The 15,947-nt window shown below is 44.3% G+C and overlaps 1 protein-coding gene across 5 annotated transcripts in view; it reads left to right on the forward strand.

Annotated features, from left to right (window-relative positions):
* The first annotated feature begins 2,413 nt into the window (after nt 1-2,413).
* The window catches only part of C1QTNF7 (C1q and TNF related 7), a 57,192-nt gene continuing 43,658 nt past the window's right edge, over nt 2,414-15,947 (forward strand). For 2 of the 5 annotated variants that reach the window (XM_081021597.1, XM_081021598.1), the window contains exons 1-2: nt 2,662-3,028; nt 5,031-5,154. Coding sequence is in view for 1 of the 5 variants with exons in the window: in XM_081021596.1 (XP_080877722.1) it covers nt 2,962-3,028 (67 nt within the window). In the remaining 4 variants the exon portion in view is untranslated. The other 3 variants (XM_081021599.1, XM_081021596.1, XM_081021600.1) reach the window with 3 other exon arrangements.

Below are 15,947 nucleotides of genomic sequence, written 5' to 3' on the forward strand. Positions count from 1 at the left end.
GACTTGGTCAGTACACCATCTGCCTTGGCTTCTGGGTCATTTCCAGACTCAGTTCAAAGTCCTGCTCACTCCCTTGAAAGCCCTCCTGATATGCGAGTCTGCCCATTCTCTGAGGTTATCTAGAGAGGCTTTGTTGCACATTGTGTTGGTTTCTGAGGCTCAAAATGGCAGGTGCTTGGAACAGGGCTTCTCAGTTCTTGAGCTGAGGCTTTGGGAATATCCTGCCCTGGAAGATCCATTTGGCATTCTGTTTAAGACCAAATCCTTGGACAGCTCCACACCATACATTGGAACACACATGATTTTCCTCAAAGAATTATGGGAACTGTAATTTCTTGAGGATGCTGGGAAACAATTCTCAGAGAACTACGGTTCCTAGGGTACTTTAGGGAGGGTCATCTGAGTTTCAGCCTATTTCATTGAGCTGCCTTGAGCGTGTCAAACTGAGGCAGAAAGGTGAAATACAAACTCTCATCACTAACTAACTAAAAGACAACATGTCTTTCGAGCATGTGTTGCACTCACTTCTCGTAATGTTGTAGAAAAGGGAACAGCAACTGGAACTAACCAGTAAGGAAGGCAGCGAAGGATGGCAGGCTCTACATGGCTACTTGGGAGTAAGCCCTGCTCAACCCAAAGGGGGCTGGGTTTGCCTGTGTAGGGTTGCTTACTATGAGTGAGTTGGCTGAGCTCCGGAGCATTTTCATCTGGGGCAAGGAAACAGAAAAGAGGCAAGAGGGAAAACGCTGGCTGAAGCATCCCTGGAAGAGAAAGAGGAGGAACCTGGCTACTGAGGAAGCACAGACTTCCAGTATAAAGTGGGAACAGCAAGTGGGAACAGGCTGTGGCTGCAAGGGGGGGCGATCTGCCATCCTTCCTGAGACAAGCTCTACCTTGAGCTTAGCCAGGTCATAAAATAGGGCTATAAATAGTCGACAGTGGCTCTCAAGCACCATTTTACAACCAGCTGGGAGTACAGATTTGAACTTTCTTCCTTTATAAGGCCCCAGCAAAAAGTACAGAAGGAGGGGCTGAAACTGGCTCAGTGCAGCAGCTCTTGAAGAGGAGCGCTTGACCCTTTCCCTCATGGCAACATCACCCGTCCAATCTTGCAGCGCAGCGGGTGGGTCTTTCCATTCAGCTGCGCCTGTTTGGTGCGCCACCTTCCTGATGCACTTGCACTCACTGCTAAAACACAATCCCGATGTGAGCCTATGCACAATGGCATTGCTGGTCATTAAGGCACACGTGTGCTTTTGTGCACAGATAAAAACACAGCAATAACAAAAGCAAAGTTGGTTGTATCAATCAGGTGGGACGCAGGTGGCGCTGTAGTCTAAACCACTGAGCCTCTTGGGTTTGCCGATCAGAAGGTCAGCGGTTCAAATCCCCACGACGGGGTGAGTTCCTGTTGCTCTGTGCCAGTTCCTGCCAACCTAGCAGTTCGAAAGCACGTCAGTGCAAGTAGATAAATAGGTATCTACTGCTGCGGCAGGAAGGTAAACGACTTTTCCGTGCGCTCTGGTTTCCATTACGATGTCCCGTTGTGCCAGAAGTGGTTTAGTCATGCTGGCCTGTGGACAAATGTGGCTCCCTCTGCCTGAAAGCAAGATGAGCACCGCACCACATAGTCAAGTTTGAGGGGACTTACCCGTCCTGGAGTCCTTACCTGTATCGATCATCTTTTTGTATAGCGGCCAGTGGATGGTCTCAAAGCAGGACTCCCCAGCAGTCAGTCTCCTGCAAGCCTCTCTGCTTCAAGTGCACCATCTAGGCTGCAGCGCTGGCTGGCCTGAACACCCAGTCAGCAGACCTCAAGGACTAGTCCTTTTCTACCAGACCCCAAATTTGCCTGGCTGCAATACTGCCTAATTGCCTGTTTCTGGTCCTGCCTGGTTTTGACTATCCACATGCCTGTGGAACTTCTGGACCTTGTTTGCTGTTCTGGAAATGGACCTCTTTCTAGGCTTGACAATATACCTGCCCACTTGGTACTTGTTTTTCTGGAGCCTGACCCTCGCCACAGCTCAGCATGTACAATGTGCAGGAGCAGGGGGATGCACATTGGTAAAACCAACATAGACTTGCAATATGGATATACTGATGAACAATCACCCTGAGGGTTAGGAGGCGGCTGCCATTCAGGCTGGGAACATGTTGCTGGGAGAATAATAATTATTATTATCTTATTTTATTTTATTTTTTTACATAGAGTTAACCCTTGTCCCCAGCTTTGTATCTACCATTTTCTAGAATTAAATCACCCACCACCACACAGCTGCATTAAACAAAACAAAGCAAAAGCCCCAAAGAAGAACACGTTGGCCGGTCTCCAACCTCAGGTCTCGTCTGGCCCTGAGCCAGGCTTTATGGATGATCCGCTCGTTTGGTTTTCATTCAGAGCCTGGAGGTTTGTAAGGCTTGTTTCGAAACCCATCACCAATTCAGCTTTGGCCAGAAACAACAGGAGTTTCCCTTCTTTTATGTTTTTCTTTTCACAGGAGGAGACAATTTGAAAGATTGCATTTCCCAAATATTATGTCACATCATTATCCAGAACATACGGTGCACCAGCGGAATCTTACACAGGTCTACTCAGAAGTAGGTCTTCTGGAAGTCCTTGAGCGCCATAGGGCTTGCTCCTAGGTAAGTGGGTCTACGATTACAGTCTGTGCTGTATTACTTCAAGCAGGCAGTCAAGCAAGCCTCTTGCAGTGTGCAGGGACCTCTTCCCTGCATTTAAAAGTAAAGTTGACAGTTGCTTTAAATTAGAGTGGCTGGCTCAAGTTCAAGGCAGCGAGTGGGTGTTTATTTAGCTGAAGAAGACAGTTGCAAAACTTGGGAATCAAGCTCCAAATGAATGCAGAGAAACCTATTATTTGACAGAAAGACACCTCTCCTTGTTTTTGGAAGGACTTTTACTCATTTGGGACAGCTATATTTGCGTGAATTTTAACCAGTATGTTGCAGCTCCAAAGGAAACATACGGTTTTGCTGGGAAAGCTGAGATCGGTGGCTCCGAAGCAAGGTAAGAAGAAAGTGGCTTTGTTGCAAAACTTTTTCAAACAACAATTAATGAAGGGAACAAAAATGGAGAGGGCTAAGATTCAAAATGCAGGTTTGTGCAAAATAATAGCTGGATTCCAGTGCTGTAAAGTTGCTGCAGAAGTTGTGTTTACCTTAAATGCAGAGTTGTATATCCCAATAAAATAGGAACATTCATTTCAGAGCAAACAGGGCTTGTAAGAGCCCTCTGTTGTACAAACAGAACAACTTGAACAGTTTATAGCAGAAGTATTTGCATTTTTGCAAGTAAGTCCCACCGTGTTCAATGATTCTATTTGGGAGGTGGTGGACTCTCCTTCCTTGGAGGTATTTAAGCAGAGGCTGGATGGTCCTCTGTCATGGATGCTTTAGCTGAGATTTCTGCATTGCAGAGGGTTGGACTAGATGACCATTGGGGTCCCTTCCAACTCTGCAATTCTATGATTCTATGAGACTACTGGCTAAGGCTTCAATCCTTGCCCTGCTTATCTGGGAATAAGTCCTAATTGAATTCACTTGGACTTACTTGTGAGTAGATATGGTTAGGATTGTGCTATAAACATGCTTCAGATTACAGCTTTAATTATATTAGGCACAGGAAGTTAACATTTGAAACTTCTAGATTTCAGTGAAGGGGCTAGGTTTTTTTTGGTTTTTTAATTGCACAAAACCTTTTGGATGTTGCTATAAGAGTTTGGGCTTGGTACGGAAAGTAAGTTTCTCCATTAATTAAGAGGAGGAAATGGGTGCTTTCATATATTTTATATGCATATTAACAGAATGACCCTTTGGAGAGGAATGTGTAAATGATGAAGAACATTTTAATTTAAAAAAAAAATAATTAAAGGGGACACAATACAACCATAGTTAAACACCTTTTGTGTTCATTTGCTTTCAATGAGAATTGAGATCAGCAGGGTTTAAAACTGCTCAATTGCTCTTTCCTTTTTTTTATTTAAAAAAAAGGCATACATATTTGGTTTGGCTTCTCTCATTCCTTTACCAACTGACTTGAATGTTTCTGGTTTTGCTTTCCCATGAAAGATGTGAACATAATTCCAAACATTCCCTTTAGCTCAGTTGCTATGGCTCCTCGTGCACTTGTTTTTCTAACTGCTCTGTAAATACAAAATAAACGATAAGGCTTTGGAGTCATGCTTTAGCAAAGTTTGAGCAATCCCAAAACAGTTCTCTTTCTCTCTCTTAGAGACACACACACACACACACAGAAAGAAAGAGAGAGAGAGAGAGAGAGAGAGAGAGAGGTCAGTCAAGCATCATTTGAAACATCTATCACAACATGTTAAAGCAGCAGAACTTACTGAGCTTTCTTGACATTTGAAGGATTGCGGCTGCTTAACACTTGGTGGGAGAAAACATGCCAGAATGAAAGGAAGTCTTCCATTCTCTGCTCACACCCTCTTACAAAGTGTGAGATGCAGGTTGTGTACACATGAGCATTTACTTTGGCACCTGTGTGCTCCCACTCCTCCTCTTTGAAGCTGAGTACACATGTAGTTGGCCATAACCCAGATGTTTGCCGCAGTTCCTTGAGAAATACTCCTGTTTGGAGCCTTTCCCCTCAAACCAACTTCCATTCAACTTGAAAACGTAAGTCACAATTACAAACCCTCCAGGTATCCCTATTTTCCAGGGACAGTCCTAGATTTACAGAAGACACCCCGGTTTCTGATTTGATTCCAGAATGTCCTGCTTTTCTTAGGATGTCCCTATTCTCATTGGAGGGTACGTCTGGAGTTCTGAGACATCCCGAGCCAAGGAAATAACTACACAACCTTTAGAAAACATCTGAAGACAGCCCTGTATAGGGAAGTTTTTTAATGTTTCATGTTTCATTGTTTTTATATATGCTGGAAGCCACCCAGAGTGGCTGGAGCAACCCAGTCAAATAGGCAGGTGATGATGATGATGATGATGATAATAATAATAATAATAATAATAATATGTCCCTATTTTCATCGTAGAAATGTTGAAGAGTATGCAATCAAGCTGAGGTGTGTATATCTGAGGCAGCCGTTGCATGTGTGCAGATGACAGCTTCATTGAATAGGCATTTGGGAGCATTGCTGGTGCAGGAAAACAAATAAGGTAATGTGCGTCAGGTGTGTGCAGTAACAGCCTCCCTACATTTTAAGCCACTATAATTCTCACTGAGAGATTTATAGCTCAAGCCTATACATGTCTACACAGACATAAGTACCATCATTTTCAGTAAGGCTTACTCCCAGGTAAATTCTATACCATTTTGTTCTATACAATACAAGATTGCAGCTTTCTTTTACTTAATAACCAGGGCAGGAAACAGTCAGTCAGATTTCGTTGTCATTATAAATAAATTGACAATTTAAGCCCAAGGCCTAGTTTATACACCCAATAAAATCAAGTACTGTAATAAAACTTTCCCTGGTCTGTGTGACTTTAGACTGCAGATTCCCTGGGGGAGAAAGGCGTCTGTCTTTGTATATCTGGACGTTCCAAGGGTGCCTTTTCAAACATGGGGGGATTTCAGTTAGAGGTTGCACAGTTTGAAAGCATGCACCTGCATCTATTCAAAATTAAATGTTTTAAAGTTGTGCATTTGAAGAGCATTGGTTATAGTTTTTTCCTCATCCTTTTTGTTGTTGTTGTTTAGTCGTGTCCGACTCTTCGTGACCCCATGGACCAGAGCACACCAGGCACTCCTGTCTTCCACTGCCTCCCGCAGTTTGGTCAAAATCCTTTTTGTACCTAACAATAAATGAGAGCAGAGGTGTGGGTCCTTAGCTTATAGTCACTGTGATGTGCACACCTTATTTGGGTTTTCTCGATAAGCAAAGCAATTTGTTCCTTCCTAGATCACATTTTGCCACCTTTTGAAATAGCTTCTATAACTGTGGTGGGGGCTAGAGACCCCCACCACATGGCAAAGATCTATGCATGTACTGATGCTCTCATGTAGAGTCCCTTCATATCATGTTAACTGAAGCATTTGGAATTGGAGGTGCCTACTGTGTGCAGGGGGACGCGGGTGGCGCTGTGGGTTAAACCACTGAGCCTAGGACTTGCTGATCAGAAGGTTGGCGGTTCGAATCCCCGTGACAGGGTGAGCTCCCGTTGCTTGGTCCCTGCTCCTGCCAACCTAGCAGTTCAAAAGCACATCAAAGTGCAAGTAGATAAATAGGTACCGTTCCGGCGGGAAGGTAAACGGCGTTTCCATGCACTGCTCTGGTTTCGCCAGAAGCGACTTTAAAGATTGAATCTTCCTTTTGGACACAATTTGAATGAGTTTTCTGTTTGTGGCTTCTGTAGTAGATCTTGTACCTTGTTCTCTCAATTTTTGGATTATTAATATCAGATTTAGAACGTAGAATGGCTTGGTAGTGTTTTGTGTGCCACTTATGTGCTGATTACTTCACACTGGTCTACTATGAGTATTGGCAGCATAGGTTCATTTCTTCAGTACTTAAATTACCTGTAACAGCTGCAGGGGACTCACATGTTTAAACCTGAGGCGGCCCCGGTCATGTAAGAAGCAGGCAGCAGGAGTCTCCCTAGATGTCCTAGTGCTTAGAGCCAAAAGACCAAGTATAAGCTCTCATGGACTCTGCCCACGAGTAGACCTGGGTTTCAGTTAAGCAGACAAGTCTGCCATTATATATCTACTTGATCCCAATACCAGCCATGGGCAAGTGCAGTCTTCATAACTGAGTCACTGTCAGGAGAAAAGATGGAATATAAATGAATATCATCCTCATCAGAGGCACAAGCTTAGACATCCTGCTTTTGAGGGTGACCCACCTGGCAGCTGAAGTTGGCATTGCTTCAATGGAGACACCACATCTCACTGAAATGTGTCCCCCGAAAACGTCTGCCTAGTGCCCATGTTTGTATATTTTAGATGGCCAGAAAAGAGTATTTTGCTTCCCTGGGCATTTTTCTGAATGACTTTGGGATTTCCTGCTGGCTTAGTGCTACCAGTTTTGGTGCTATTTTAACATTTGGCTTGTCTTTATTCATATAACCTATAATTGTCATGCTAGTTTTGTATAGCTTTCCATCACAGACGCTCAATATGTGGTTTAAAAACAGATAATTATCACAGTAATAAGTTCATCTCTTTAAATTTGATGTTGTAAGCTAATTTGAATGTAGATGATGGAAAGCTGGAATAGAAGTATTTTACTTAAATAATAGCAGACTTCTCCAACCCATCTTTTGCTCAGCTGTGCCCTAACCCTGCAGAATACAGGTGTGGTTAAAGAAAGAAGACATCTTTGCTGTCTATAGAAAACTAACATCCCAGAGAATAGCTTTATAGGCCTGGGTTTTCTCTGACTCACCATTTTTCTTTACGGACACCTAGTTTCCCCACCTGCAGTCTGAAGAGGTGCAGGTCCATCACACAAGTCTGCTGGTATTGTAGATTAGCCCCTGAGTCAGGCAAAAGACCTGTTTACTAAAACTTGTAGCAGCTATTGAGGGCTGCATGCGCAGATTGTTACCTTGACTAGCCCACATTTTACCAGCTTCTCTGCAAGGATATCATGGGGCACTTTGTCAAAAGCCTTACTAAATTCAAGATATACTATGTCCTCAGCATTCCCCTGAACCATCAAGCTCGTAACTCTATCAAAGAAAGAAAGAAATGAGATTTGTCTGGCATGACTTGTTTTGTGAGAAACCCATGGAACTGTAGAGTTGAAAGGGACCCCAGGGATCATCTAGTCCAACCCCCACAATGCAGAAATATGCAGCTGCCTATACAGGGATCAAACCTGCAATCTTGGAATTATCAGCACCATGCTCTAACCCAGGCTTCCTCAACCTCGGCCCTCCAGATGTTTTGACACTACAATTCCCATCATCCCTGACCACTGGTCCTACTAGCTAGGGATCATGGGAGTTGTAGGCCAAAAAACATCTGGAGGGCCGATGTTGAGGAAGCCTGCTGTACCCAACTGAGCTATCATGTAAGGGCATGAGGGTTATTTTGCTGGAAAACATTTAGAATGTGCTCCATCCATTTGCCCACACTACCAGTGGTTGTTTTTAAGCAGCCGGGGCAGGCAAAAATAGAGAATGCAAATGGGAAGGCTCAAGCTTCCAAGAATCTTATCCACATCCTCGGGTAGAAAAAGCTGCAAAGTACCCACACTAACAAAACCAGTCAGAAACCTCCAGCACATCCACTAACTCTACAGTCAACTTGAAGTCTTCGGTTGGAGCAGATGGGTGGTGTTTTTTCTGCCAAGTGTTTTGCAAACTAGTCACAAGTGGCCTCTCAGAGTCCTACTCCACCTTACAAAGGCCAGGAAATATATATGAGATCCTTCATCACCCCTCAGAACTGCTTTCACCGCCAACACTCTGCAGATATAGAGATGGAAGGAAGATTTCTTCACTTCCTTCAGGCTTGAAATGAGCTCTCAGCTGAGTCTTACCCCATCTGTCACCCTTGTGTTTTCATCGTTCCCACCAGGAGATGTTTGTAAGCTCTCCCAATAATAATCAGAGGGGGGGGTTTTTTTGGGGGGGTGGCTCCCAACACTATCCCAGAGACCCCTCCTGCCGACTGAGACAGTGACACTATTGGTTTTCTCCTTTGGATCTGGTGATAGATCTTTTGTAATCCCATCAGTGTTTTAAAAAATCAGAATGTTATTGTGTGGGTGGTCTTCCAAGATATACCAACCCCTCATGTCTGTGTCTAATTCCCCCTGTTCCCTACACACCCCTGAAAAAAAAAAAAAAAAAATCAGAGACAAGAGCTATGACCTTTTTCATTATTGCTACGATCTTCTGTTGCTTTTTTGATGATGATGACCTCATGGCTAAAACTGCAGGACATTGAATCCTTTCTGCCTAAGGGTTAAAATTATAATGTTCCAACTGCCTAATTTAATCTAGATACTTGTTCCCATTGATGAAGAGCTCTTTTATGGTGAAATTTTTGCTCCCAGTTTGTGTCTGTACTGCAAAATACCATGATGCTGTAGCCTTATGGTTAAGGCCGGCCAATCAATCAGTCAGTCAGTCAGTCTGGACAGGCTTCCTCAACCTTGGCCCTCCAATTGTTTTGAAACTACAATTCCCACCATCCTAGCTAGGGATTATGGGAGTTGTGGGCCTCTGGAGGGCCGAGGTTGAGGAAGCCTGGAGAAGACTATTGCTGAAAATATAAAGAGCTGTCCTAGTCCTCCTCAGAGTAGACCCATTGAAATTAATGAACCTAACTTAGTCATGTCCCTAAACATCAGTAGGTCTTCCATACCCTCCAAGTGTCCCTATTTTCCAGGGATAGCCCCGGAATTACAAAAGCCATCCAGGCTTCTGATTTGCTTTGTGTGTCCGTGTCTAGTCTTGCCCCGTTCTAAAATTTATTTATTGGTGTGTGCTTTTCTATTTGCAAATCTACCAAAGAATAAAACCAAATCAGGATTAAGGGGTTTTCTCAGGATGGTGGATGGTGTGTGCGCTGTGTCCCGTTGGTGGTGGGAATACTCTGTGGCGACAAAAAATGGGGGATTGAGGAGGGTCAGTTGCGGCGGAGTGAGAAATCTCCCTGTTTCCATCTGAGGGATGTTGGAGGGCATGGTCTTCTCTGAGTAGGGCTTGTGTTGAATGCCACCTTTTAAGGTCTGCTGATGAAGGTTTGAATGTGGTGAGGCCAGAGGAAAAGTGGGGGGAGGTATCTTTAGAGGAGGGACAGCAACAGTCTGCCTCAAAGACTGCATTGCGTGCAGCCAAAAGGGTTCTGGCAAACTAATTTTAGCTCTCCTGATTTCTAAAGGCCACCTGGCTTAATTGTGCTCCAACCCAACATCTGTTTCAGTTGCTGATGTGGGAAGCTTCAGTCTTCATGGAAGATAATGAAGCGGGATGAATATAATGGCCTCACATTTAAAATGTTTTTAATTAGGCAGAAAGATTTGTCAGTGGCTGAAGATGCAGAGTAGTGTATTGTGCTCTGATTGTGCTTGGTTATTTATGTTTATATGCCACTAGTATGTCGGGAATAGCAAGTTTCCTTTATGATCCCCATCAGTGGCCTTAGTCAAAATGCATGGTTCATCGGAATAAGGCCAATTTGTGCAAAAGCCATGATGCAGTGACATCTTATCCAGGAATTAGTTTTAAAAGCCTGGCTAGTCAGTGTACAGAACTGCAGTGTTCAACTTTGGCTAGGCAGTGCTTGGGGCAGTTTCCTTCCCTGAATTTAAAATCGTAATAATAATGTTCTCTTTGAAATCAGTAAATGTGAAGTCAGTTTCCACCTGCTTGATTGTACTATTGTGTGTCACATGCTGTGTTCAGATACTGCTTTGCCAAATCTAATACAACAAGGAGCAAGGAGCAATGGGCTTATGGCTTGTCCCTGCCTGCTGGTTGCACAAACAATCCCAAACCTGGAGTACAGGAGAGGACAGACCACAGGGTCAGGGAAATTTAAGGTACAGACAGGTGCCATGTCTCCTTAACTGGGTGTTAATGTTCTGTGTCTGGTTGTGGAGTCAGTATGAGGGCAGGCTAAGGCCCAAGACTCATCCTTCTCTTATGCCAGATGAACATGCCTGAAGCTAACAGCTGTGGAAGTAGTGCTCAGTTTATTTTTACAACTCTCTCTCTTATAATAATGCAAAGTTGTAGTTCACAAAGGGTGTGGATTTCAGGGTTTTTGTTAAAGGAAATGAATATTGGAATCTTACTTTGGAGATCTGGGAAACATGAGACATATAATACTAAAAGCAATGCTAAAATAAACACAAGGAACGGTGGACATCCATCTGGTGTGGGTGGGGGCTCTCAACTTCCTGTCACACTCAACCAATAAAAAGAACCCCCCGGTCTTGAAGGTAATCTGGTAGGAGCACCCTTGATTGTCGGTTGCTGGGAGCAGCAGGGGCAAAGCACAAATGTGCCCCCCTTCATGCCGCCGTGTCCTTGAGCAGCCTACTTTTCCTTCTGCCATATGGGGGTTGTCCTTCAGTCTTCTGCAGGGCAGGGGGGTTAAAGATCTGGGCTGTTGAAGAGAAGGCAAATCTGTCCCCTGCCTCTTGGTTCTGCATGGCTTGCCCCCCCCCCCCCAACAGGCATTCTGCAGGTGGATTCAATGCACAAGCACTTTCCACAAATGTGCTCCACTGCTTATGGCAGATATTTTGCCAGAGTGCTTATACTGGCTTCTGTTTAACCCATGTACTATTTGGGATTCATCTGTTGCAAATGCCATGCCTTGCTGACCTAAGAATTTATTCCAGCTGTCTGTTGGCAGGTAACGATAGCTTATAGCTGTTGTTATGAGTTGGGTAGGCTGTATGCTGAGACCCTTCTAACCCCTAGATCCCCGCAAGTGTTAAAATATGAGCTAGCTTCCTGATGAGGCAATTGCCTGAGCGATGGGCCATTAAGGGGAACAAAGGAAAGGGGCTCTGTGCAAGATGGAAAATGGGCGGGGGAGCCCATCCCTCAGCTCACATATAGTTAGAAGGACAAAGCCAGAGTTTAGTGTTGCAATGATGTGAGCTAGAGGGATAGCAGCAAGCTGGAGAAAGAATCAGACTTGTGTTTGATTTCCATTTGAATCCAAGGCTGTGGCTATGGGATACAAATGCTGTGAACCCCTCTATTGTTGGCTTAGACACCACAGTCTCTGCTGTGCTTCATTCCAAAGGAAACGCGAACCCCGGGTAAGCACCTCGAACCCCTGGAATCTCGTCCTGCTCAAAGACTGGGGTTGTGTGCAACAATGTGTTTAAATGAAATGAGGACCACCCCTGGCTATTCTCGGCTCACAACCCTTTCTGGAACACTCTCAGAATCTGGAAAGCAAAGTCTGTGCCATAAGCCAGAACATCTGGGGAAAGACTGTTTAAAAAATAATAATGGAGAGAATTATTGCAATTGTGCACTCTTGCCAGAGTGCTGGATATGGATTGGGAAAGCCTGGCGCTGACTTTGGGCAAGGCTCCCTTAGCCTAACGTAACCTCTCATAATTGCTGTGGCGATAAAATTGGATTGTCCTCTTGCCTTGGAGACAGGTGTGCTGAAGGCATAGCTGCTAGCTGCATGGTAGTACATGACTGTTGGAACCTGTCATTTCTTTAGCAGGGGCAGCTAACCTGTGACCCCCTCAGATGTTGCTGAACTACAATCCCCATAATCCTTCACCACTGGCCATGCAGGCTGTGGCTGATGTGAGTTAGAGTCACCCGAAAATCTGAAGGGCCAGTTGGGGCGTGGGGCAGGAGGGTCACCTGGCTCGGGGCCTCAAGTTCAAAGAAGGCTTCAGATTCAGGAACTTGTTACATTTTTTGGCATTTGTAAAGTTTCACAACTTGTTTCTATGCACATGGGACCAACATGTGACAGACACACTCTCAGCTTAGAGATGCAAATGTAAGGAAATAAGAGGTGTGATTTGGTAAAAGTAAGGCTGCCATACGTCCAGGAATCGGACTGTCAAAATGGCGTCCATATGTCTGGGGAAACCTGGACGTATGGCAACTAGGGCGATTTTTAAAAGAAAAATGCTGTAAAATCCCAGTTTTGGGAATATGGCAAATCTAAAATGCTCTTTGTTTGTTAACTGTTATAGACTGATATGGTCTGCTCCCAAGACAGAATGTTTCCGAAAACTGGAGTTGTTCTCCTGATAAGTGGAAATCTCTCTGCAGCTTCTGCAATGTAAAACTATATTGACTACCTCTTTCAGCTAGCTGGAGAAGAAAGAGGGAGGGAGACAGCCTGGAGCCCTTTTCAGCTAGAACCGAGAGACTGAGGGAGAATTTCTAATTGTTAGCTGACTGGAGAGGAAGTATCCTTGGAAGACAATTGTTCTCTTTGTGGACTGAGTGCATGATTAGTAGTTGTGCTGCCTGCTGAAAGCATCAGTGCTGTTTCCACCATGCTCTGCTTGCTCATGAGTAAATACAGCAAATATAAAAAGCTGCTCTCTCTCATCCAAATAACCCTAAACATTGTAGTGTGGTGCCTGGATTTCTCACTCCTTGAATAAATTGCAGCATATCAAATCTAAAAGTACTAACATTAAAGTGCAGACGATCTCTTGGGAACATTTGTTCCATTTCCATAGAAATGAAACTGTCAGCAAACTTTTTAGCACAGCTCAGTTAAAATTGGCAAAGAGCCAGACAACAAATGTTTTGGGGGCCAGGACTGGTCTCTGTGTTTCTATCGCTTCATTAGATAATATCTCGGTTCCTCAAAAAGTCAACACTTCAGCGCACCTTCCCCCCACAAAATGTCCCTATTGTGACCATCAAGGCATACCTAGAGGGTGATGTCCTGTCTAAAAGCATGCCGGCTAAAACAAAGAGTCCAGGATCGTCTTTATTTATTCTGTCTGGTTGGATTTGGCTGTGTTTTCCATTTTAAAAACATCCTAACGTCATGCCCTATGGACCAGTGGGTGGTTTCCCATACCTTCTGTATGAGGTGAAGTGACATGCAAAGCAAGTTTGGCATCCAGATTCGCCGAGTGAAGGGGATGCCATATCAGTTTCCAAATTCATCAACCACATTATTTAGTTGAGGGTGGAGGGGGCACCTAGCTATTTTAAACGATACGTGTAGCAGGGCTGTCCTTTGCATATGCAAATGCTTTTGTTTTTCCCATGTTCGACTGACCTCTGAGGTTTTTCTGGAATGTGCTCGGGATTCTTAGAAATTAAAGCTAGATGATCCCATAGGAAGAAAAAAGCCTTGTTTGGACTAAGGCTGCCAAGATATCCTTAAAAGGAAGGGTCTGCCTGACACATAGCACTGAAAGCATTTTGTGGCAGTTTTGGCCTCTGCTGGAACTCAGGACTCGCTATGCCAAATATCCACGGGAGGTTCCAGTCTTTCAGGCCCTGCAAACACCACACAAGGTTTGTAGAGCTATATCCAGTGTTTCCCAAACTTGGGTCTCCAGCTTGATGTTGGATTACAGCTCCCATCATCCCTGACCAAGTTTGGTCTTGCCAGCTAGGGATGATGGGGTTTGTAGTCCAACAACAGCTAAGGGACTCAGATTTGAGAAACACTGCGTATTAAATCATTATAAGCAATAAGAGGTCACCCTGTTTTAAAAACAAACAAAAAATCTGGGGCAAATCCCCCAGCTTTTAATGTTTAACAGACTCTGGTATTTTAATATTTTGTTGGAAGCCGCCCAGAGTGGCTGGGGAAACCCAGCCAGATGGGCAGTGTTAAGTTGTGGGTGAACATATCAGACGACACAGCGATTCTTCAAACAGCTCTTGTTTGTTCACAGGCCAGAACAGAACTGAACTGAAGGGTTCAGCCAACCTGCTTATATAGAGCTCCACTAGAATGCAACAGTAACCATTTCCTGCAACTATCCATTCACTGAACGTCACTTTCAATCCCTTATTTGCATATGTGGACCTGAGTGAAATCTATCTACAGTATCCCCCTGCTGACCCAGGGTGAGAACTTCAGTACATAACAGGCAAGGTATAAATAATAAATTATTATTATTATTATTATCATCATTATCATTATCATCATCATCATCACAAGGTTCTCTCTTAGAGAAGGCACACTTAAGTTGATGAGAACCACACAAGAGCTCACAGCCATTTCAATGGGGACTAAGAAGGCGAAATTCCAGTAAAGTGAGACAAACCCAGGGCCGGCCCAAGACATTTGGACACCTGAGGCAAAATAGCACCCCCCTCCCCTTCAGGGAAGAAGAGGTAAGTGAAGATCTACATCGGGATTTGCTGCCCCTGTGAATCCTTCTGCCTGAGATCACCTCCCCTTGCCTGGTGGGTGGGCAGCCCCCATCCCACCCATAGAGTGCCACCCACTTCCATCTCCGGCCATAACCTTCGCTTACAGACAAAGGTGAGGAGTAATATAGAGTAAAACAAAGTACCTCTGAGTGTATACAGAGTGCCTTCTTTCACCAGTGAGCAAGACATAATCCAAGTGCTAGCGGCGATTCAGGTAACAGAATTTGTTTGTGGGTGGATTTTTAAAAACATGAACAGTAATTTTTATTAAGGTTTTCAATATTGCTATACAATATAATAAGGGAAACAAATGCAGAATAAGACAAAATAAACAATCCATTGTTTGTGGGTGGGGTTCAAAATAGCAACACCATAGACAAATGGAAAAGAACTTCTGAAACATCTCTGGCATTGGAACATGAAATTAAAGAGATCAATCTGAGAGGTCAACTCATTTTAAAATATATCCAGTAACATAGCCATGGAAAGACCAGACACTCTCAGAGATATTCTAAGGCCCTTTGCCAAATGTTCAGCATTCTTATCTTTTTAATCAAGTTTTCTTCCCCTTTACTTAGAAAGATATCAGGAAAAGTGTGCAGGGAGTATTCTACCCAACTGCTCACTAAGATCTGGTGTACACATGAAACCAGGTGAGCAAAAAAGGACTAACCCACGCAGTGTAAATGTACTGGGGTCTCATTTAACTCAGGTGCTCAGCTTCTGTGCATGTTTTGTTAGGATCCCAGCACAGCACACCCCCAGGCTATGGGTCCCTGACGTGGGGTGCTAGCCCTGTTTGTTTCCATGCCAACTTTCCCCCAAGGAACTCAAAGCAGTTGCAGGATTTTCCTTTCCCAAGTTTATCCTCTCAACAATCCTGTGTGGTCAGTTAGGCCAATTGGTTCAAAGTCACCCATTGAGCTGAACAAGATGCAAATCTGGGTCTCCTCAGTCACAGTCTGACACTAACCACTACATCACACTGCCAGGCTGTGAACCTCCAGCCTGTGGGCTAAAAATTACCCACCAGGCCTCCCCATCCAGCCTGCCATTTCAGGTGTGGGGCAGCTACCAATGTAACTAGAAGGAAACAACAATCACATGGGGGATGTGGGGAGCACACCTTGCTCCAATCGCAC

This window comes from Podarcis pityusensis, assembly GCF_964106645.2.
Source record: "Podarcis pityusensis genome assembly, chromosome: 9".
Lineage (NCBI taxonomy): Eukaryota > Metazoa > Chordata > Lepidosauria > Squamata > Lacertidae > Podarcis > Podarcis pityusensis.